This window comes from Nerophis ophidion, linkage group LG12, assembly GCF_033978795.1.
Source record: "Nerophis ophidion isolate RoL-2023_Sa linkage group LG12, RoL_Noph_v1.0, whole genome shotgun sequence".
NCBI classification, from domain to species: Eukaryota; Metazoa; Chordata; class Actinopteri; order Syngnathiformes; family Syngnathidae; genus Nerophis; species Nerophis ophidion.
The window spans coordinates 18,096,843-18,122,481 of record NC_084622.1 but is presented as its reverse complement, the minus strand read 5'-3'; the positions used below and the strand labels follow the sequence as shown (position 1 = coordinate 18,122,481).

At 40.1% G+C, this 25,639-nt stretch overlaps 1 protein-coding gene across 15 annotated transcripts in view; it reads right to left on the bottom strand.

Annotated features, from left to right (window-relative positions):
- Positions 1 to 5,713: 5,713 nt before the first annotated feature.
- The window catches only part of tpm1 (tropomyosin 1 (alpha)), a 45,043-nt gene continuing 25,117 nt past the window's right edge, over positions 5,714 to 25,639 (bottom strand). For 4 of the 15 annotated variants that reach the window (XM_061916952.1, XM_061916963.1, XM_061916951.1 and 1 more), the window contains 6 exons: positions 25,443 to 25,560; positions 22,563 to 22,633; positions 19,809 to 19,884; positions 19,546 to 19,608; positions 19,405 to 19,474; positions 5,714 to 6,400 (listed from right to left, as the gene is read on the bottom strand). In XM_061916952.1, the coding sequence (XP_061772936.1) occupies positions 6,318 to 6,400; positions 19,405 to 19,474; positions 19,546 to 19,608; positions 19,809 to 19,884; positions 22,563 to 22,633; positions 25,443 to 25,560 (481 nt within the window). In that variant the 3' untranslated portion in view covers positions 5,714 to 6,317. Of the gene's footprint in view, positions 6,401 to 13,131; positions 13,655 to 15,068; positions 15,152 to 19,404; positions 19,475 to 19,545; positions 19,609 to 19,808; positions 19,885 to 22,362; positions 22,439 to 22,562; positions 22,634 to 25,442; positions 25,561 to 25,639 lie in introns of those variants that run through there. The other 11 variants (XM_061916958.1, XM_061916957.1, XM_061916962.1 and 8 more) reach the window with 5 other exon arrangements.

Below are 25,639 nucleotides of genomic sequence, written 5' to 3'. Positions count from 1 at the left end.
AACAACTACCTACCTGTATCAGCTGCAACAATAACAACTACCTACCCGTATCAGCTGCAACAACAACAACTACCTACCCGTATCAGCTGCAACAACAACTACCTACCCGTATAAGCTGCAACAACAACTACCTACCCGTATCAGCTGCAACAACAACTACCTACCCGTATCAGCTGCAACAACAACTACCTACCCGTATAGGCTGCAACAACAACTACCTACCTGTATCAGCTGCAACAACAACTACCTACCCGTATAAGCTGCAACAACAACTACCTACCTGTATCAGCTGCAACAACAACAACTACCTACCTGTGTCAGATGCAACAACAACAGCTACCTACCTGTATCAGCTGCAACAACAACAACAACTACCTATCTGTGTCAGCTGCAACAACAACTACCTACCTGTATCAGATACAACAACAACTACCTACCTGTATCAGCTGCAACAACAACTACCTACCTGTATCAGCTGCACCAACAACTACTTACCTGTATCAGCTGCAACAACTACCTACCTGTATCAGCTGCAACAACAACTACCTACATGTATCAGCTGCACAACAACTACCTACCCGTATCAACTGCAACAACTACCTACCTGTATCAGCTGCAACAATAACAACTACCTACCCGTATCAGCTGCAACAATAACAACTACCTACCCGTATCAGCTGCAACAACAACTACATACCTGTATCAGCTGCAACAATAACAACTACCTACCTGTATCAGCTGCAACAACAACTACCTACCCGTATCAGCTGCAACAACTACCTACCCGTATCAGCTGCAACTACAACAACTACCTACCCATATCAGCTGCAACAGCAACTACCTACCTGAATCAGCTGCAACAACAACTACCTACCTGTGTCAGCTGCAACAACAACAGCTACCTACCTGTATCAGCTGCAACAACAACTACCTACCTGTGTCAGCTGCAACAACTACCTACCTGTATCAGCTGCAACAACAACAACCACCTACCTGTATTAGCTGCAACAACAACAACTACCTACCTGTATCAGCTGCAACAACAACTACCTACCTGTATCAGCTGCAACAACAACTACCTACCTGTATCAGCTGCAACAACAACTACCTACACGTATCAGCTGCAACAACAACTACCTACCCATATCAGCTGCAACTACAACTACCTACCCATATCAGCTGCAACAGCAACTACCTACCTGTATCAGCTGCAACAACTACCTACATGTTTCAGCTGCAACAACAACAACAGCTACCTACCTGTATCAGCTGCAACAACAACTACCTACACGTATCAGCTGCAACAACAACTACCTACCCGTATCAGCTGCAACTACAACAACTACCTACCCATATCAGTTGCAACAGCAACTACCTACCTGTATCAGCTGCAACCACCCACCTGTGTCAGCTGCAACAACAACAGCTACCTACCTGTATCAGATGCAACAACAACAGCTACCTGCCTGTATCAGCTGCAACAACAACTACCTACCTGTGTCAGCTGAAACAACTACCTACCTGTATCAGCTGCAACAACAACAACTACCTACCTGTATTAGCTGCAACAACAACAACTGCCGACCCGTATCAGCTGCAACAACAACTACCTACCCGTATAACCTGCAACAACAACTACCTACCTGTATCAGCTGCAACAACAACTACCTACCCGTATCAGCTGCAACAACAACTACCTACCCGTATAAGCTGCAACAACAACTACCTACCCGTATAAGCTGCAACAACAACTACCTACCTGTATCAGCTGCAACAACAACTACCTACCCGTATTAGCTGCAACAACAACTACCTACCTGTATCAGCTGCAACAACAACAACTACCTACCTGTGTCAGATGCAACAACAACAGCTACCTACCTGTATCAGCTGCAACAACAACAACAACTACCTACCTGTGTCAGCTGCAACAACAACAACTACCTACCTGTATCAGCTGCAACAACAACTACCTACCTGTATCAGATGCAACAACAACTACCTACCTGTATCAGCTGCAACAACTACCTACCTGTATCAGCTGCAACAACAACTACCTACCTGTATCAGCTGCAACAACAACTACCTACCTGTATCAGATGCAACAACAACTACCTACCTGTATCAGATGCAACAACAACAACTACCTACCTGTATCAGCTGCAACAACAACAACTACCTACCTGTATCAGCTGCACCAACAACTACTTACCTGTATCAGCTGCAACAACTACCTACCTGTATCAGCTGCAACAACAACTACCTACATGTATCAGCTGCACAACAACTACCTACCCGTATCAGCTGCAACAACTACCTACCTGTATCAGCTGCAACAATAACAACTACCTACCCGTATCAGCTGCAACAATAACAACTACCTACCCGTATCAGCTGCAACAACAACTACGTACCTGTATCAGCTGCAACAATAACAACTACCTACCTGTATCAGCTGCAACAACAACTACCTACCCGTATCAGCTGCAACAACAACTACCTACCCGTATCAGCTGCAACTACAACAACTACCTACCCATATCAGCTGCAAAAGCAACTACCTATCTGAATCAGCTGCAACAACAACTACCTACCTGTGTCAGCTGCAACAACAACAGCTACCTACCTGTATCAGCTGCAACAACTACCTACCTGTGTCAGCTGTAACAACTACCTACCTGTATCAGCTGCAACAACAACAACCACCTACCTGTATTAGCTGCAACAACAACAACTACCTACCTGTATCAGCTGCAACAACAACTACCTACCTGTATCAGCTGCAACAACAACTACCTACACGTATCAGCTGCAACGACTACCTACCCGTATCAGCTGCAACTACAACTACCTACCCATATCAGCTGTAACAGCAACTACCTACCTGTATCAGCTGCAACAACTACCTACATGTGTCAGCTGCAACAACAACAGCTACCTACCTGTATCAGCTGCAACAACAACTACCTACACGTATCAGCTGCAACAACAACTACCTACCCGTATCATCTGCAACAACAACCTACCCATATCAGTTGCAACAGCAACTACCTACCTGTATCAGCTGCAACAACTACCCACCTGTGTCAGCTGCAACAACAGCTACCTACCTGTATCAGCTGCAACAACAACAACTACCTACCAGTGTCAGATGCAACAACAACAGCTACCTACCTGTATCAGCTGCAACAACAACAACTACCTACCTGTGTCAGCTGCAACAACTACCTACCTGTATCAGCTGCAACAACAACAACTACCTACCTGTATTAGCTGCAACATCAACAACTACCTACCCGTATCAGCTGCAACAACAACTACTACCTACCTGTATCAGCTGCAACAACTACCTACCCGTATAAGCTGCAACAACAACTACCTACCTGTATCAGCTGCAACAACAACTACCTACCCGTATCAGCTGCAACAACAACTACTACCTACCCGTATCAGCTGCAACAACAACAACTACTACCTACCCGTATCAGCTGCAACAACACGCGGCTCTCTGCGACGGCGAGGTCGTATTGATGGACTGTCGTCGTGTTATTATCACACGAAGTCTCCTCAGTCCCCGCTCGACCAGTAAGTCCTAAAACCAGGGCCAGACCCGCACCGAGACCGCATATCCAGACCACGGGAGACTTAGGTCGGTATTTTGAAAAGATTGTACTGGACTTGCCAGCATGAGAATGGCGCCGCCATTGGTTAAAAACACTCAATGTGGTGTCTGGCTGCCTTGTCGGCGACCTCCATAAAGTGGAGGAACACCTCGGCAATGTTACATTTGTTGAAAACAACAAACGTAACATTTTAAAAAACAACAACACTCTTTTGTTTGGTTAAAACACTCCGCTTGCTTGGTTCTTCTTCTTTTCCGTTTATCGGCAGCTGGAATCCATGTGTGTGGCATTACTGCCATCTTCTGTTTCATTTTAGAATTACATGACAGCCTCTCCTTTCTCAACATTATTATGCGCAAGGGGAAAACATTCTAATAAAAAATGTCGTTTTGTGAAAGTACGAACTAAATTTTCTAATTGGCTTAATGGTTTGAAATTACAAATAAAATCTTGGAGAAGCCCCTAAATTTATATATTTGTTAAAAACAAAGTTATTTAAGTATTCCTTTTTGTCTTTTTTCCCAATTACTATTTAATACTCTATTTGTACTCGCTTTTGTTTTCTTTCCCTGTTGTTGAAAGTGTCTTGACTGTTGAGTGAATTATAAAAATATGTTTGTTGTTCAATTAAAATAAATAATAATAATAAAAATAAAAAACAATCTCTCCTTCGTCTTCTTCTTCTTTTCAGTTTTACGGCAGCTGACATCCATCTGTGTGACATTACTGCTATCTTCAGTTTCATTTTATAATTACATGAGTTAGTCATTTGTCAACATTATTATCCTCAAGGCAAAAATGTTTCTACATAAATGTCGATTTATGAAAGTAAGGCCTACATTTTCTAATTGGCTTAATGGTTTAAAATTATTAATCAGATCTATTAAGAGTGCAAAATCCCTTAAATTGATCTTTGTTAAAAACATTTAAAGTGATTTAAGTAGCCCTTTTTGTCTTTTTTAATTACTATTTAATACGCTACCTGTATTTGCTTTTTTTTCCCCTGTTGTTGAAAGTGTCTTGACTGTTGAGTAAATTATAAATGTATGGTTGTTGTTCAATAATTAAAAAAAGATAAAAAAAAAAAAAAAAAAAAGTCTCTCCTTCTCTTCTTTTTAGTTTTACGGCAGCTGGCATCAATCTGTGTTGCATTACTGCCATCTTCTGTTTCATTTTATAATTACACGAGTCTCATTTGTCAACATTATTATGCCCGAGGCAAAAATGTTTCTACATAAATGTCGATTTATGACAGTAAGGCCTACATTTTGTAATTGGCTTAATGATTTACAATTACAAATCAAATCTTGGAGAAGCCCTTAAATTGATATATTTGTTAAAAACATTTAAAGTCATTTAGGTAGCCTTTTTTGTCTTTTTTAATGACTATTCAATACCCAAACTGTATTCGCTTTCGTTTTCTTTCCCTGTTGTTGAAAGTTTCTTGACTGTTAAGTGAATTATAAATGTATGTTTGTTGTTCAATAAAAATAAATAGTAATAATACAAATAAAAAAACAGTCTCTCCTTTGTCTTCTTCTCAGTTTTACAGCAGCTGTCATCCATCCGTGTTGCATTACTGCTATCTTCAGTTTCATTTTATAATTGCACGAGTCTCTCATTTGTCAACATTATTATGCTCAAGGCAAAAATGTTTCTACATAAATATCGATTTATGAAAGTAAGGCCTACATTTTCTAATTGGCTTAATGGTTTACAATTATCAATCAAATCTTGGAGAATGATTAAGAGTGAAAAAGCACTTAAATTGATATATTTGTTAAAAACATTTAAAGTGATTTTGGTAGCCCTTTTTGTCTTTTTTAAATTTATATGTAATACTCTATCCGTATTTGCTTTTGTTTGTTGAAAGTATCTTGACTGTTGAGTGAATTATAAGTGTATGTTTATTGTTCAATAAAAAACTATATTATATATATATATATATATATACACATATATATATATATATATGCTCCTCTGCTCATAAAACCAGCAATGTCACGTGACGACATGCCTTCATGCCTGTTAAAAAAAGACACACAAACACCCACACCCACACACGCATATGTACACACCCCAAAAGTAAAAAGCTTTCAAAACGTGCTTTAATTTAATTCTTCTTTTTTTTTTACATTTCAAATATGATAAACATTTGAAACATCACCATTAAAAATGCTAAAACAATGCACAACCAAATACAGAACCGACAAAATGAAGAAAATTACCAAAACAATATATAGTAATGCCTAAAGATGGATGCACTAGCACCAGAATATTTACTTTTTTTTTTTTTTTTTTAAAAGAAGTGCAGCATCTATGCTTCTAACAGAATGCAGAAAAGGCATTATTGTGAGGTTGGATTATGTGCTAACTTTCTCCACTTTGTCCTTTGGTATGTGCAAAAATTAAAGTGGAAGAGAAGACATGTATGCGATGTTGCAGACAATCTTTGTCACCTGCAACTTCACCCGAGGACAATCTATCTAACATGCATCTCACTGTGGGCGACATCAGAGGGAATGGTTAAGCTTAACATCCCTTGGCTCCTTGGTTCCACTGAAGGCAGGACGGTGCAACACAAATAGCATCTGCACCGTGGGCAAGGTACAGGTTGACGGGGTAGCAAAGGTGCAAGTACAAAAAAAAAAAGAAGCAAAAACCACAGTGCAAGTCGGGGTCGGACTGCGCTTTTCACAAATTATTCAGTTCCATTAGAGTCTGGTCCAACATCTGGTGCATGTCAAGGTTCTCTTCTTTAGCATGGGACAGTTTCTCTGTTGACAAATGTATGGAAAAGCTGGTGTTAGTTGCGCTGCACACATGTTGGTTATCTGAACTGTTAATAATCAAGCTTGTTACATATTTAAGTGTTTTTAGCCAACGCTGCACCGCACTCAAAAAACATGGCAACAAAAATGTAACATTGTTATTCAGACACACCAGCAAATTTGTTAAAAATGATATTGTAGTAGTTTGAAACTGTGCAATACAAATGTAAAAGCTATCTGACCTCATGCACATACAAACCCCAAAAGCAGTGAAGTTGTCACGTTGAGTAAATGGTAATAAAAAGAGAATACAAGAAATCCTTTTAAACTTATATTCAATTGAATAGACTGCAAAGACAAGATACTTAACGTTTTAACTGGTAAACCTTTTTGCAAATATTAGCTCATTTGGAATTTGAGGCCTGCAACTTGTTTCAAAAAAGCTGGCAAGAGTGGCAAAAAAGACTGAGAAAGTGGAGGAATGCTCATCAAATACTTATTTGGAACATGCCACAGGTGAACGGGCTAATTGGGAACAGGTGAGTGCCGTGATTGGGTATAAAAGTAGCTTCCGTGAAATGCTCACTCATTCACAAACAAGGACGGGGCGAGGGTCACCACTTTGTCAACAAATGCCTGAGCAAATTGTTAAAGAACAACATGTCTCAACCAGCTATTGGAAGGAATTTAGTGATCTCACCATCTACGCTCCGTAATATCATCAAAAGGTTCAGTGAATCTGGAGAAATCACTGCGCATAAGCCATGATATTACGGACCTTCGATCCCTCAGGCGGTACTGCATTAAAAAGCAACATCAGTGTCTAAAGGATATCACCACATGGGCTCAGCAACACTTCAGAAAACCACTGTCGGTAACTACAGTTGGTCGCTACATCTGTAAGTGAAAGTTAAAACTGTACTATAGAAAGCTAAAGCCATTTATAAACAACACCCAGAAACTCATCTAAGATGGACTGATGCAAAGTAGGACAGTGTTCTGTGGTCTGACGAGTCAACATTTCAAATTGTTTTTGGAAACTGTGGACGTCGTGTCCTCCGGACCAAAGAGGAAAAGAACCATCCGGACTGTTCTAGGGTCAAAGTGTAAAGCATGTGTGATGGTATGGGGGTGTATTAGTGGCCAAGGCATGGGTAGCTTACACATCTGTGAAGGCACCATTAATGCTGAAAGGTACATACAGGTTAACATGGACGCCCCTGCTTATTTCAGCAAGACAATGCCGAGCCATGTGTTACAACAGCGTGGCCTTGTAGTACAAGAGTGCAAGTACTAGACTGGCATTGTGAGAATGTGTGGTGCAATATGAAGGCTAAAATATGAGACATGAGACTGTTGAACAACTTAAGCTGTACATCAAGCAAGAATGGGAAAGAATTCCACTTCAAAAATGTGTCTCCTCAGTTCCCAAACCTTTACTGAGTGTTGTTCAAAGGAAAGGCCATGTAACACACTGGTAAAAATGCCCTTGTGAGAACTTTTTTGCAATGAGTTGCTGCCATTACATTCTAAGTTCATGTATATTTGCAAAAAACAACAAAGTTTACCAGTTGGAACATTAATTATCTTGTCTTTGCAGTCTATTCAACTGAATATAAGTTGAAAAGGATTTGCAAATCATTGCATTCTCTTTTTATTTACCAATTACACAACATGACAACTTCACCGCTTTTGGCTTTTGTACGTACACTTCGAACGAACATGTTAAATTCAAAAGGTATTAGTCCCCATTCAAGGCTTAGCTACTCCATTAGTGACAGGGCAGTTTTAACGGCGCATCTTGCAGTAAACAAAACAGAGAAATCTGGAAAATGCAGCGCCTACCTTTGCTAGAAAAGCTAATCAGGATATGATATTGTCTTGAGTGGATCATTTAAAACAATAGCAAGGGATTTCTAATAACATGATCAATATAAATCTCACAATGAAGCACCAGAGGTCAAACTTTGGGAGGAAGCCAGAAATTGTCAAAAGACTAATAAGTTGTGTTAATTAATGAACTCTTGTTGGAGACGTATGAAGACTTGAAGCAACACACACCAGCTTAATAAAAATAAAAAAATAAATAAAAACCATCCATCCATCCATCCATCATCTTCCGCTTATCCGAGGTCGGGTCGCGGGGGCAACAGCCTAAGCAGGGAAACCCAGACTTCCCTCTCCCCAGCCACTTCGTCTAGCTCTTCCCGGGGGATCCCGAGGCGTTCCCAGGCCAGCCGGGAGACATAGTCTTCCCAACGTGTCCTGGGTCTTCCCCGTGGCCTCCTACCGGTTGGACGTGCCCTAAACACCTCCCTAGGGAGGCGTTCGGGTGGCATCCTGACCAGATGCCCGAACCACCTCATCTGGCTCCTCTCGATGTGGAGGAACAGCGGCTTTACTTTGAGTTCCTCCCGGATGGCAGAGCTTCTCACCCTATCTCTAAGGGAGAGCCCCGCCACACGGGGGAGGAAACTCATTTCGGCCGCTTGTACCCGTGATCTTATCCTTTCGGTCATGACCCAAAGCTCATGACCATAGGTGAGGATGGGAACGTAGATCGACCGGTAAATTGAGAGCTTTGCCTTCCGGCTCAGCTCCTTCTTCACCACAACGGATCGGTACAACGTCCGCATTACTGAAGACGTCGCACCGATCCGCCTGTCGATCTCACGATCCACTCTTCCCTCACTCGTGAACAAGACTCCTAGGTACTTGAACTCCTCCACTTGGGGCAGGGTCTCCTCCCCAACCCGGAGATGGCACTCCACCCTTTTCCGGGCGAGAACCATGGACTCGGACTTGGAGGTGCTGATTCTCATTCCGGTCGCTTCACACTCGGCTGCGAACCGATCCAGCGAGAGCTGAAGATCCCGGTCAGATGAAGCCATCAGGACCAATAATAAAAACCAATAATAATAATAACAATGATAAGTAATAAATAAATAATACATAAATAAATAAATAATAACAAACAACTTCAATAATAACGTATTTCCTTAAATTGCCGCCGGGTATATAGTATGCGCCTGCCCTGAATTACTGCCGGGTCAAACTCGTTTCGCAAAATATTATTTTTATTAGCGCATGTCTAGAATTTCTGCCGGGTCAAACTCGTCACGTCACGAGTGACACTTCACCTGTCATCATTTTCAAAATGGAGGAGGCTGATTTCCAATAATTTGAAATCGCATAAAGGGAAGAAGATTAAGAGCTATTCAGTAGGATTTAAGGTCCACGCTATTGAATATGCTAAAAAGAACAATAAGCAGCTATGTTTTATTAATATACCGTAGCTGCGTGTGTCAAATATGAGTCATTAAATGACTCCCGCTTCCTGGTGGTAGAGGGCGCTAGTGATCCTTCTTGAGACTACTCGGCTGCAGAAGAAGTGACAACAAGCAGCAAGAGTGAGCAGCGATCCTTTATTTTTTTCCTCTCGCTTGCACTTTTAACATGGAGGATTACATATCTAAAATAAAACAGTTTTCTAAACTGGACTTTCAATCAAAGCAGGAGGTAATAAAGGAAGACATCCATCGAGACAGAGAGACTTTCAAAACTGAAGAAAGGTAAGGAAGACTTTTATAAACAAGTTATCGATGCTTTTGATCAGAAAGAGCTGCGCATGGACTTCATTTATAAGTAAAGGTAAGACCATAATAACATTTTTTTATTAAATGTGTTTTTCATGATGGTATCCTTACATCACAGTCAAATTTATAAGCGCAGGCCTAAATTTACCGCATGCCTTTGGTAAGCGCCGGAGTGAGACGAGGTTTTAAATTAATTAGCGCCCCGGCGGCAGTTCAAGGAAATATGGTAGTTAAAATAAAATACCCCCAGTTTTTGTATTTTTCTCCCCTTGTTTTTGAACACTGACTTTTTGCGTTGTATTGTAGGGCTGGGCGATATGGCCTTTTTTTAATATCGCAATATTTATAGGCCATATCGTAATATACAATATATATGTCCGTATTTTGCTTTAGCCGTAAATGAACACTTGATACATATAATCACAGCAGTATGATGATTCCATGTGTCTACATTAAAACATTCTTCTTCATACTGCATTACTATATGGTCATTTTAAACTTTCATGCAGAGAAGGAAATCACAATTAAGTCAATTTACCAAAACTGTATTTATTAAAGTTATTAGCAGGTGACTTTTCAAATGATGCTACATATTAGCAGTAATGCTACTTTTGGTAGCAACGCTTGTGCCCCACACATGACAAATTAAAGTTGTCTATTCGACATATTCCCACTTGAAGCCAAACCACCGCCAGACCATGGACCCCCTGCTGTTTTTCTTGGGAATTAATTCTTCCTTCATTGGTTACCATATTCGCACCTTCTTTCTCTCGTATTACCACTCCACTGGGATGAGAATCAGCACCTCCGAGTCCGCTAGCATCACAGCTAACGTTAGCCACGCTGATACCTCTCTGCTGGGCGAGGGTGTATACGTATGTGACGTATGAGGTGACAGTATGTGATGTATGAGGTGACAGTATGTAACGTAGGATGTGACAGTATGTGACGTATGAGGTGACAGTATGTGATGTATGAGGTGACAGTATGTGACGTATGAGGTGACAGTATGTAACATATGAGGTGACAGTATGTGACAGTATGTGACGTATGAGGTGACAGTATGTAACGCATGAGGTGACAGTATGTAACGTATGAGGTGACAGTATGTAACGTATGAGGTGACAGTATGTGATGTATGAGGTGACAGTATGTGACGTATGAGGTGACAGTATGTGACATATGAGGTGACAGTATGTGACATATGAGGTGACAGTCTGTGACAGTATGTGACGTATGAGGTGACAGTATGTAACGTATGAGGTGACAGTATGTAACGTAGGATGTGACAGTATGTGACGTATGAGGTGACAGTATGTGACGTATGAGGTGACAGTATGTGACGTATGAGGTGACAGTATGTGACGTATGACGTGACAGTATGTGACGTATGAGGTGACAGTATGTGACGTATGAGGTGACAGTATGTGACGTATGACGTGACAATATGTGATGTATGAGGTGACAGTATGTGACATATGAGGTGACAGTATGTGACGTATGACGTGACAGTATGTGACGTATGACGTGACAGTATGTGATGTATGACGTGACAGTATGTGATGTATGAGGGGACAGTATGTGATGTATTAGGTGACAGTATGTAATGTATGATGTGACAGTATGTAACGTAGGATGACAGTATGTGACGTATGAGGTGACAGTATGTGATGTATGAGGTGACAGTATGTGATGTATGACGTGACAGTATGTGATGTATGACGTGACAGTATGGGATGTATTAAGTGACAGTATGTAATGTATGATGTGACAGTATGTAACGTAGGATGACAGTATGTGACGTATGAGGTGACAGTATGTGACGTATGAGGTGACAGTATGTGACATATGAGGTGACAGTATGTGACGTATGAGGTGACAGTATGTGACGTATGACGTGACAGTATGTGACGTATGAGGTGACAGTATGTGACGTATGAGGTGACAGTATGTGACGTATGACGTGACAGTATGTGATGTATGATGTGACAGTATGTGATGTATGAGGTGACGGTATGTGAGGTATGAGGTGACGGTATGTGACGTATGACGTGACAGTATGTGACGTATGACGTGACAGTATGTGACGTATGACGTGACAGTATGTGATGTATGAGGTGACAGTATGTGATGTATGAGGTGACAGTATGTGATGTATGACGTGACAGTATGTGACGTATGACGTGACAGTATATGATGTATGACGTGACAGCATGTGATGTATGAGGTGACAGTATGTAATGTATGACGTGACAGTATGTGACGTATGATGTGACAGTATGTGACGTATGAGGTGACAGTATGTGCCGTATGACGTGACAGTATGTGACGTATGACGTGACAGTATGTGACGTATGAGGTGACAATATGTGACATATGAGGTGACAGTATGTGACGTATGACGTGACAGTATGTGACGTATGAGGTGACAGTATGTGACGTATGAGGTGACAGTATGTGACGTATGAGGTGACCGTATGTGATGTATGACGTGACAGTATGTGATGCATGACGTGACAGTATGTGATGTATTAGGTGACAGTATGTAATGTATGATGTGACAGTATGTAACGTAGGATGTGACAGTATGTGACGCATGAGGTGACAGTATGTGACGTATGACGTGACAGTATGTGAAGTATGAGGTGACAGTATGTGATGTATGAGGTGACAGTATGTGATGTATGAGGTGACAGTATGTGACGTATGAGGTGACAGTATGTAATGTATGAGGTGACAGTATGTGACGTATGACGTGACAGTATGTGACGTATGACGTGACAGTATGTGACGTATGACGTGACAGTATGTGACGTATGAGGTGATAGTATGTGACGTATGAGGTGACAGTATATGACGTGAGTAAGTGTGTGCGCTTGCTGTCTGTGAGGAGACACAAGAAGGAGTGGGAAGAGCCTGTAGTGTAATGCCCACAGCAAAAAACAACTGCGTGAGAACGTATACTCGAATATTACGATATAGTCATTTTCTATATCACACAGAGAGAAACCCTCAATATATCGCGAATATTGATATATCGCCCAGCCCTAGTGTAGTGGATAGTGCACGTTTCATGTGTCAGGTAATCTGCGACGAATGAATCCCCTGCATGGTCATTTACAGCAATAAGACTCAGAGCACTTCCATGTTACATTTATTGAAACACTGCATAACGTACAATGCCCAGGCGCCATAACCTTGCAACCGACAATCGTATTTATCCAAGCAGATGTTCCCCGTCGTCTCGCTACTTTACCAACATCTTCCCAAGTAAGATTCCCTGCCGCAGTGATTAGCATTCAACAGTCTCAGCATTTAAAGGAGTATTGTCCATGTCTAACAAGGCTACAACATGACAAGGATGGGGAGAAAAAGGGAAAAAAAAAAATGGAGACAGAACATAAAAAAAAGGTGGAAATAAATAGGGACAGAGTAACGACATAAACATAGAATGGATGAGGTTTTTCTGTTTTTGTTTGACACACAACGCAGAATGACTTTAGGATTCTGTACAAGAGATAGGATGGACTTGGAGATGAGGATGAGAACAAACAAGATGGCGGGAAAAAGCGCAGATGAGTGGAAGGAAAGGAGGACGGAGGGAGGGCGGAGAGACGCCACTCAGCCGGGAGGAGGCCTCTTTGATGGGATGGAAACAATTTATCTGCGTGGATGGGGAGGAGAGAAGAGGCAGAGTGAAGCAGACATCAACCAAACCAGGAGGCGGGTGCTTTAATGAGGGTGGAGGCAGGACATGTTAGTACCGTATTTCTCCGACGACAAGGCGCACTTCAAATCCTTTCATTTTCTCTAAAACTCGACAGTGCGCCTTATAACCTGGCCGCCTGATGTACGGAATAATTCTGGTTGTGCTTACCGAACTCGAAGCTATTTTATTTGCTACGTGGTGTAATGATAACTGTGACCAGTAGATGGCAGTCACACATACTGCAATACGATGGCAGTAAACAACACCAAAACTTTAAAAAATGTTCCATTGAGAATATAGAACATTATACACGGAACTCAAAAATATGTCAAAATGTTTTTAGTACGACTTTAGTAAGCTATGAAACCGCACAACTTGATGGATTGTCAATGCATTAAACATACTAGTAATATTATGGTGTGTGTATAAGGACCAAAATGGCACCTATTACAAACCCTGTTTTCATATGAGTTGGGAAATTGTGTTAGATGTAAATATAAACAGAATACAATGATTTGCAAATCCTTTTCAACCCATATTCAGTTGAATATGCTACAAAGACAACATATTTGATGTTCAAACTCATAAACATTTTGTTGATGTTGCAAATAATCATTAACTTTCGAATTTGATGCCAGCAACACGTGACAAAGAAGTTGGGAAAGGTGGCAATAAATACTGACAAAGCTGAGGAATGCGCATCAAACACTTATTTGGAACATCCCACAGGTGTGCAGGCTAATTGGGAACAGGTGGGTGCCATGATTGGCTATAAAAACGGCTTCCCAAAAAATGCTCAGTCTTTCACAAGAAAGGATGGGGCGAGGTACCCCCCTTTGTCCACAACTGCGTGAGCAAATAGTCAAAGAGATTAAGAACAACGTTCTTAATTGTTTTGCATATATTGAGCTGCCACAGTCTTTGCTATATGTTGCAGACTTTCCTTCCTGGTTCTATGGTTGGCAGCACAGTTTTATCTTTGCCATGACTGTCCGCTTCTGGGGTGAATAGACCCTCTAATGCGCCTCAAAACCCGGTGAAAAAAGACCTGAATAGACCCGCTCATCGGCAGTGCGCCCTATGGTCTGGAAAATACGGTAAATGATCAAGCAAAGGAGGAAGCGAGTGGCTGATTTGCATGCTTTGCTAAGGACGCCACTTGACTGTATGACTGATGAGAAGAAATATGAGTGCATGCTGCTGTCATGCATTTTTAGTCACTAATCAATGACAGGAATGCCCACACATTAAAGTTCCTAAGACCAGCCCTGTGAAACAATGTGCTTCCCCGCCAGCAACGCCGCGTCAAAGAAGCGCATAGCACAAAACGGCAAGGCACGCCAGCTTGGAAATGAATGACAATATTTTTTTACATGGAAGTCATGTCGTTGAGGGCGTGGTCCAGCTCCTCGCTGATGGCCTTGTACTTCAGTTTCTGGGAATACAACTCGTCTATTGGGCGGGCCACAGGTGCAGTGACAGGAGGGGCAAAGGTGAGGAGGAGGCGCACGTGAGAAAAAGTCAGTGAAGACCATTCATGGGAGAAAAAGAGAGAGTGGGAACAGAAAAAGGGAAATGAAAAGTTACACCACAGGAGAATGAGAGGAATGAAAGTGCAGCAGAAGCCAGGAAAAAGTCCAGGGAAAAAGGTTTACCTGCTATCTTGATTTTAATGAGACTAACGATCAGTGTCATGGTTTAAAATGTTAATGACCATGAAGATTTAATTGATTACCACACTTTAAATATCTCATTTCCTGGAGAAGCAGCAAGCCTGCTAATCTCAAGCTAGTTTAAATGCTGACTTGAATACAAGAAGACTTTTTAGCCCAGTGGTTCTCAACCTTTTTTCAGTGATGTACCCCCTAAGAACATGTTTTTAATTCAAGTACCCCCTAATCAGAGCAAAGCATTTTTGGTTGAAAATAAGAGATAATGAAGTAAAATACAGCACTATGTCATCAGTTTCTGATTTATTAAATTGTGTAACAGTGCAAAATATTGCTCATCTGTAGTGGTCTTTCTTGAACTTTTTGGACAAAAAGATATAAAAATAACTGAAAACTTGTTGAAAAATAAACAAGTGATTTAGTTATAAATAAAGATTTCTACACATAGAAATAATCATCAACTTAAAGTGCCCTCTTTGGAGATCCATCTGGATTCATCAACCTAATTCTAAGCATTTCTTCACAAAAAAATAAATCTTTAACATCAATATTTATGGAACATGTCCACAAAAAATCTAGCTATCAACACTAAATATTGCATTGTTGCATTTCTTTTCACAGTTTATGAACTTACGTTCATATTTTGTTGAAGTATTATTCAATAAATATATTTATAAAGGATTTTTGGAATTGTTGCTATTTTTAGAATATTTTTGAAAAATCTCACATACCCCTTGGCATACCTTCAAGTACCCCCAAAGGTACACGTACCCCCATTTGAGAACCACTGTCTTAGCCCAACCTTAACTTGTATGAAACACAAATAACGTATTAATTTGTGTACACTAAACATACATTCTTTCTTCTTTTTGATTGATTGAAACGTTTATTAGTAGATTGCACAGTACAGTACATATTCCGTACAATTGACCACTTAATTGTAACACCCCAATAAGTTTTTCAACTTCTTTAAGTCGGGGTCCACGTTAATCAATTCACGGTATCACTTCATCTTAAGTGATAAATATAAAGATCTATATATGGGCGTGTCTAAAGCATACTTGCCAACCTTAAAACCTCCAAATTCAGGAGATGGGGGGTTGGTGGTAGCGGGAGTGTATATTGCAGCGTCCCGGAAGAGGTTGTGCTGCAAGGGATTCTGGGTATTTGTTCTGTTGTATTACAGTGCAGAAGTTCTCCCGAAATGTGTGTGTCATTCTTGTTTGGTGTGGCTTCACAGTGAGGCGCATATTTGTAACAGTGTTAAAGTTGTTTATACGGCCACTCTAAGTGTGACCTGTATGACTGTTGACCAAGTATGACTTGCATTCACTTGTGTGTGTTTGAAAGCCGCATATATCATGTGAATGGGCCGGCACGCTGTTAGTATGGATGAAAAGTGGACGACAGATTGTAGAACAGAGTTTCTCAAATGGGGGTACGCGTACCCCTGGGGGTACTGGAAGGTATGCCAAGGTTTACGTGAGATTTTTAAAAAAATATTCTAAAAATAGCAACAATTCAAAAATGCTTTATAAATATATTTATTGAATAATACTTCAAGAAAATATGAATGTAAGAAATGCAACAATGCAATATTCAGTGTTGACACCTAGATTTTTTGTGGACATGTTCCATAAATATTGATGTTAAAGATTTATTTTTTTTGTGAAGAAATGTTTAGAATGAAGTTGATGAATCCAGATGGATCTCTAAAGAGGGCACTTTAAGTTGAAGATTATTTCTATGTGTAGAAATCTTTATTTATAACTGAATCACTTGTTTATTTTTCAACAAGTTTTTAGTTCTCTTTATATATTTTTTTCCAAATAGTTCAAGAAAGTCCACTACAAATGAGCAATATTTTGCACAGTAGTACAATTTAATAAATCAGAAACTGATGACATAGTGCTGTATTTGACTTCTTTATATCTTTTTTTCAACCAAAAATGTTTTGCTCTGCTTAGGGGGTACTTGAATTTAAAAAAATGTTCACAAGGGGTACATCACTGAAAAAAGGTAGAGAACTACTGTTGGAGAGGACGCCAAAGGCAGTGCTTTTAAGAGAAATTCGGGAGAATGGTTGCACGGGGAGATTTTTGGGAGGCGCACTGAAATTCGGGAGTCTCCCGGAGAAATCGGGAGGGTTGGCAAGTATGGTCTAAAGCAGGAAGTGAACCCGCGTGACATCACATAAACAGGAAGTGAAGCGCAACCCCAGTTTTGCCTTTATCATTACCAAACACTTAAAATCTCTACAGATTAAAATGGACAAAGAAAAACATAATTAAAAAGGCTTAGTGGCCACATGCGTGGACAGCACCTTTTTAGCTCTTATTTCCAAAATTGTGTACACTACTGAATTGGGGTCTTATGGCCACTTATGTGGACACTTATACTGCCAGGTGGTGGTGTCAGAAAAGTTTAACATACAATGGAATATTGGAAAAAAAAAGTGTAAAATTAAGAATTAGCATGTCACTAAACATGAAGTACACATTTGTGTACTTATGGACTAAGTACATCATATCAAAAGATGATTCTTAGTTTCTATTCCAATTAGGGTCCAATAAGCCCAAATAGCAAAGAGGAAAAAAAAAGCATGTAAACAAACAGCTTGGGCCGTAAGAGGTTAAGCACTCAAATAACAATGAAAATTGACATTGTCAATTCTATTATGATAACCGTTATAATTTTGTTCACAAAAATTGTGATATTAATTGTTGATGTTGTTACATCCCTTTGAGATTTAATAGCAATATATGCATTATAGTTATAGTTGAATATAGAAGGAGCAATAATTCAGGCCCCACTAGTTTGCAACATGAACTATTATGTAAAGTTAAAGTGCCAATGATTGACACACACTGGGTGTGGCGAAATTCTTCTCTGCATTTGATCCATCACCCTTAAGCACCCCCTGGGAGGTGAGGGGAGCAGTGAGCAGGAGTTTAAACCCCAATTCCAACCCCTGATGCTGAGTGCCAAGCACGGAGGTAATACCGTATTTCCTTGAACTGCCGCCGGGTATATAGTACGCGCCTGCCTAGAATTACTAAAAACTCATTTCGCAAAATATTATTTTTATTAGCGCATGTCTAGAATTTCCACTGGGTCAAACTTGTCACGTCACGAGTGACACTTCACCTGTCATCATTTTCAAAATGGAGGAGGCTGATTTCAATAATTTGAAATCGCATAAAGGGAAGAAGATTAAGAGCTATTCAGTAGGATTTAAGGTCCCAGCTATTGAATATACTAAAAAGAACAGTAAGCAGCTATGTTTTATTAATATACCGTAGCTGCGTGTGTCAAATATGAGTCATTAAATGACTCCCGCCTCCTGGTGGTAGAGGGCGCTAGTGATCCTTCTTGCGACTACTCAGCTGCAGAAGAAGTGACAACAAACAGGAAGCGTTTATTTTTTCCTCTCGCTTGCACTTTTAACATGGAGGATTACATATCTAAAATAAACAAGTTTTCTAAACTGGACTTTCAATCAAAGCAGGAGGTAATAAAGGAAGATCTCCATCTAAACAGAGAGACTTTTAAAACTGAAGAAAGATAAGGAAGACTTCTATAAACAAGTTATCGACGCTTTTGATGAGAAGGAGCTGCGCATGGACTTCATTTATAAGCAAAGGTTTATTAAATGTGCTTTTCATGATGGTATCATTACATCACACTCAAATTTTTAAGCGCAGGCCTAAATTTACCGCATGCCTTTGGTAAGCGCCGGAGTGAGAAGAGGTTTTAAAATAATCATCGCATGTTTGCTTTTACCGCATGCCTTTGGTAAGTGCAGGAGTGAAAAGAGGTTTTAAATTAATTAACGCCCCGGCGGCAATTCAAGGAAATACGATATGTCTTATTTTTATAGTCTTTGGTATGACTCAGCCGGGGTTTGAAGTCACCAAGGTGAGAGTGAAATGAAAATGATGATATTGATTGTCCAGAAAATGACTTAAATGACAATATGTAGAGAACAAAAACCCAATCGGGGGTGTAGTGTGGAGGTGATAGAATCAAACATACCCTCCAGGTCATCAATGGTCTTCTCCAGCTTGGCTACTGATCTCTCAGCAAACTCGGCACGCGTCTCAGCCTGAGGAAGAAACACAGATTTATAAAAGCCCCGGAATCAGAGATGACCCGTCCCAAAATATCGACACTTGCCTCCTTCAGCTTGTCGGTGAGGACCTTGATCTCCTCCTCGTATTTGTCCTCCTTCTGGGAGTACTGTGGCACACAAACACCATAAGAGGTCATGGAGTCACCTTAGTCACATTCATCAGTCTCATAGAAGTCATCAAATCTAGTCAAGACTCCAGAAAGTATCACAGGAGAGAAAAAGAAGAAGAGGAGAATGTGTTCCACCTCCAGGAGCTGGGAGGGAGTTGTCACTGTCGGCATGCAGTCGGCCAGCAGGGGGCGCTTACCTTCTCTGCCTGGGCCTCCAGTGACTTCAGGTTGTTGGTCACAGTTTTCAACTCTTCCTCCAGCTCAGCACATTTGCTGGGTTGTTTGACGCGGGTGCGAAGAGGGAGGGAGGGGGGGCAAAGAGAGGGAGGACAACGACGCAGACGAGAAACAGGAAATAAAATCATCATAAGAACCACAAAGATTAGAACCGCCAGTCACTTAAAGGCCTACTGAAATGAGATGTTCTTATCTAAACGGGGATAGCAGGTCCATCCTATGTGTCATACTTGATCATTTCGCAATATTGCCATATTTTTGCTGAAAGGATTTAGTACAGAACATCGACGATAAAGTTCGCAACTTTTGGTGGATAATAAAAAAGCCTTGCCTGTACCGGAAGTAGCAGACGATGTGCGTGTGACATCACGGGTTGTGGAGCTCCTCACATCTGAACATTGTTTACAATCATGGCCACCAGCAGCCAGAGCGATTCGGACCGAGAAAGCGACAATTTCCCCATTAATTTGAGTGAGGATGAAAGATTCGTGGACGTGGAAAGTTAGAGTGAAGGACTAGAAACAAAAAAAGACGAGGGCAGTGGGAGCGATTCAGATGTTATTAGACACATTTACTAGGATAATTCTGGAAAATCCCTTATCTGCTTATTGCGTTACTAGTGTTTTAGTGAGATTATATGGTCGTACTTGAAAGTCGGAAGGGTGTTTTGCTTGATTGATTGATACTTTTATTAGTATATTGCACAGTACAGTACATATTCCGTACAATTGACCACTAAATGGTAACACCCGAATAAGTTTTTCGAACTTTTTTAAGTCGGGATCCGGTGAATTAATTCATGGTATGTGTGGCCACGGGCGTGGTGACCGCCAGTGTCTCTGAGGGAAGCCACGTTTCTCGACGAGGCGAAGCGAAGGCAGCCGTTGGGGCCGGGCTGAGATTTTTTTCCCCCTCCTCCACGGTGGAAGCATCCCACGTTTGGGGGCGGCCGGTCGGAGGAGGCAAGAGAGTCCGCAGCTGCCTCTTTGACAGGTGCAGGAGGAACGACGCAAGCTATCCGCTCATGTCTACGGTAAGAGCCGACTTATAACCAGAATTTTCTCACCGAAACCTGCCGGTTGACATGTGGTAGGGAACCATGTTCGCTTGACCGCTCTGTTCCATAGTAAAGCTTCACCGTCATCTTTCGGGAATGTGAAGTGAAGTGAAGTATATTTATATAGCGCTTTTCTCAAGTGACTCAAAGCGCTTTACATAGTGACACCCAATATCTAAGTTACATTTAAACCAGTGTGGGTGGCACTGGGAGCAGGTGGGTAAAGTGTCTTGCCCAAGGACACAACAGCAGTAACTAGGATGGCACAAGCGGGAATCGAACCTGCAACCCTCAAGTTGCTGGCACGGCCACTCTACCAACAAGGAAACACCGGCTGTGTTTGTGTTGCTAAAGGCGGCCGCAATACACCGTTTCCCACCTACATCTTTCTTCTTTGATGTCTCCATTATTAATTGAACAAATTGCAAAAGATTCAGTAACACAGATGTCCAGAATACTGTGTAATTATGCGATTAAAGCTGGGCTCAGGGCTGGAACAACATGTCCGCTACAATCCGTGACGTCACACGCACGCGTCATCATACTGCGCCATTTTTAACAGGATACTTTGCGCGAAATTTAAAATGTCAATTTAGTAAACTAAAAAGGCCATATTGGCATGTGTTGCAATGTTAATATTTCATCGTTGATGTATAAACTATCAGACTGCGTGGTCGCTAGTAGTGGCTTTCAGTAGGCCTTTAAACAGAGCAGAACCAATGTGGAGAGTCCACGTTACACAAGACAGATTTTTCCACCAACCAGCACAAAACTGACCAGGGACTGTTCTTGATGTAGACTCCAGCCCCCCCACTGGTCTTTAGGGGGGCCAGAATGCCACCAAATGCAGTCATGATCCAAACTCTATTGTTCTGCTTGGTGGCTTTACAGTTAAGACCAAAATGATTCATAAAGTGGCCAAATGTTGAGTTTAAAGTGAATTTTTACATGGGAAGGGGTAGCTTTTCACTTAAAAAAACCCCCTGTTTTCTACGTTTAATATAAGTTTTATACAAATTGACATGAATAGGCATCACTTAAAACAGGGGTCACCAACCTTTTTGAAACCAAGAGCTACTTCTTGCGGACTGATTAATGCGAAGGGCTACCAGTTTGATACGCACTTAAATAAATTGCCAGAAATAGCTATAACACTTAATCAAAGCAACAAAGCTCTTTTCATTGTAATTGTTGCATCCATCCATCCATCGATCCATTTCCTACCGCTTGTCCCGTCCAAAAACATGTCATTGTTGCAGCCCTACTAAATATGATGTCATATTTGTCTTGTTATACAATACCCATTCAACCAATAAAAATGTACTTTAACTGAACAGTTGACCAAAAAAGGAGAGCGAGCACAGCAAGCCAAGCGGAAGTTTCCTTTATTTGGCCGGAATGAAAGCGAGAGGAGTGACCGACGTGAAGAAAGGAGTGACTTAGCCTTGACTTGGTACCTGCAGGACCGAGGCCATTCGGGATTTTGTGCTTTGCTCCATAACTCTGAGCTCATCGTCCATCCTTCGATACGCACTGTGTGTGTGCCATTGTGTGCAACCCGGGCAGGAGAGACGTCAATTTAGGCGTAATGATGCCTTTTTTTATGCATGCAGTGAGTGCAGATGTTTGTTTATCCAGGTGCTGACATCTTACTTACCCTTCTGACAACTCAGCACGCTCCTCCGTGCGCTCCAGATCTCCCTCAATGATGACCAGCTTACGAGCCACCTTCGAGTGCAGCACAGGACATGGCATGTCACCCATTCATCTCATCTTGTAGTATTAGTACTTGTATCAGTACTAGCATGAATGTAGTATTATTACTAGCATGAATGTAGTATTATTACTTGTATTAGTAAGAGCATGAATGTAGTATTATTACTTGTATTAGTACTAGCATGAATGTAGTATTATTACTTGTATTAGTACTAGTATGAATGTATTAACACTACTTGTATCAGTACTAGCATGAATGTAGTATTATTACTTGTATTAGTACTAGTATGAATGTAGTATTATTGTTTGTATTAGTACTAGTATGAATGTAGTGTTATTACTTGTGTCAGTACTAGCATGAATGTAGTATTATTACTTGTATTACTACTAGCATGAATGTAGTATTATTACTTGTATTAGTACTAGCATGAATGCAGTAACACTACTTGTATTAGTACTAGTATGAATGTAGTATTATTACTTGTATTAGTACTAGCATGAATGTAGTATTAATACTTGTATTAGTACTAGTATGAATGCAGTGACACTACTTGTATTAGTACTAGTATGAATGTAGTATTATTCCTTGTATTAGTACTAGTATGAATGTAGTATTATTACTTGTATTAGTACGAGCATGAATGGAGTTTACAACTCAGCAGAGGCTCGACCGGTTGAGTGCCTAAACAGGAAATAGTGGGTTTGTGTTGCGCTGCATGCCACACATTCTGCTGCAAGGTGAGTTGTGTGCTTCACCAGGTTAGTAACATTTTTATGCTCAGGAATCTGTAACGTTATGTTTCTACTTATTTGTGCATTCCAACAATCCATTTTTAATCTTCTCATTTAATTCTCATTCACTTTTTACAATTATTCGTTGTAATATTTTGTATTAAATAAAGTATTTTTTATTTTTGATATTCTAATCCATATTTTTAAGAATATTGTTGGATTATAACATAATAATTAAAATTATAAAAGTTATTTAAATAATATACACATATTTTTAAGATTAATATTTATATATATATTGTCATATATATGGTATTGTATATATACACACACACACACACATACATGCATATATATACATATATAAACATATACACACATATATATACCTATACACACATACATATATATATATATATATATATATATATATATATATATATGCATATATATATATATGCATGCATATATATATATATATATATATATGCATATATATATATATGCATATATATATATACACACACACACACATGTATACATGCAAATAAAAATATACATATATATATATATATATATATATATACACACATACATAGATACATATATATATACACACATATATATATATATATATATATATATATATATATATATACACACACACACATATATATGTGTATATATATTTACATATAAACACATACATTATATATCATTTAAATCATTTGCATGATTGATATGATGTAATGAAAATGAAACTATATATTTTTGATATTATTTTTTTAATTGAGAAACTGTTTAGAAGTACCTAAAAATGTATCCATCCATCCATCCATCTTCTTCCGCTTATCCGAGGTCGGGTCGCGGGGGCAGCAGCCTAAGCAGGGAAGCCCAGACTTCCCTTTCCCCAGCCACTTCGTCTAGCGCTTCCCGGGGGATCCTGAGGCGTTCCCAGGCCAGCCGGGAGACATAGTCTTCCCAACGTGTCCTGGGTCTTCCCCGTGGCCTCCTACCGGTTGGACGTGCCCTAACCACCTCCCTCGGGAGGCGTTCGGGTGGCATCCTGACCAGATGCCCGAACCACCTCATCTGGCTCCTCTCGATGTGGAGGAGCAGCGGCTTTACTTTGAGTTCCTCCCGGATGACAGAGCTTCTCACCCTATCTCTAAGGGAGAGCCCCGCCACACGGCGGAGGAAACTCATTTCGGCTGCTTGTACCCGTGATCTTATCCTTTCGGTCATTACCCAAAGCTCATGACCATAGGTGAGAATGTATATAAAAATGTATATAAAAATAATTAATACAATTGCTAACAATCAAATTATTTATATACATTTTTAAAAATACATTAGAGCATTTCATCTGGTCATAAAAGAAAGCTTAAACATTACAAAAATACTTTATTTGAAAAACAAAACAAAAAACTATTAGTGACAATTTAGCCTTTTTATTTGTCTGAATTATTTCAGGAATATACCGTGTGGAAAACACCCTTTACGAGTTTTTTTATTATCTAAAAATTATCAAAAAATGTTTCATTACCCCCCCTTTATTCTTTCCTAATTGTTTGGCAAAATTAAGCTTCAAACCTACAAAAAAGTATTTAAAAAGAAATATTACTGTCAGCTGCCAACCATTGGCGTACAATAGTCTTTTTATTTATTTGCAGGATTTTCTATAAACATACATTGTGTGGAAAAACTTCATTATAACCTTTGCTACACTAGTCTTTTTTTTTTTAATCTACTATCTATGAAAATAGAATGTTGTAAGCACTTTGAAAGCCTTAACTGTAATCCAAAATGTATTAATTTCTTATTTTCTTGCAAAACTAAAACAAGTTTTTATTTCAAAAACAACTATTACTTACAAGTGCTAACCACTGAGTTACACACGCCACAGTCTTTTTATTTACGTATTTAATTGTCTATAAAAACATAACACTTTTTAAAGCATTTACTACCATTTACAAATGATCTAAAAAATGTCACTAACCAACCATGAATTATTTCTTATTTTTGTGGACACCTTTACGCTTCTAAAGTATAATTTTTGCATGCTTCCAATCAGTGGAGTAAAACTCGCCTCCTCGTATTTGCGGTCAGCCTCCTCTGCGATGTGCTTGGCCTCCTTCAGCTGGATCTCCTGGATCTCCATCTTCTCCTCATCCTTCATGGCCCTGTTCTCAATGACCTTCATGCCTCTGCCAGGACAGCAGCAAAGCGGGTCAACAAAACACCTGGAAAGAATCACAAACGGCACAACTTCCTGTCGAGCGACCC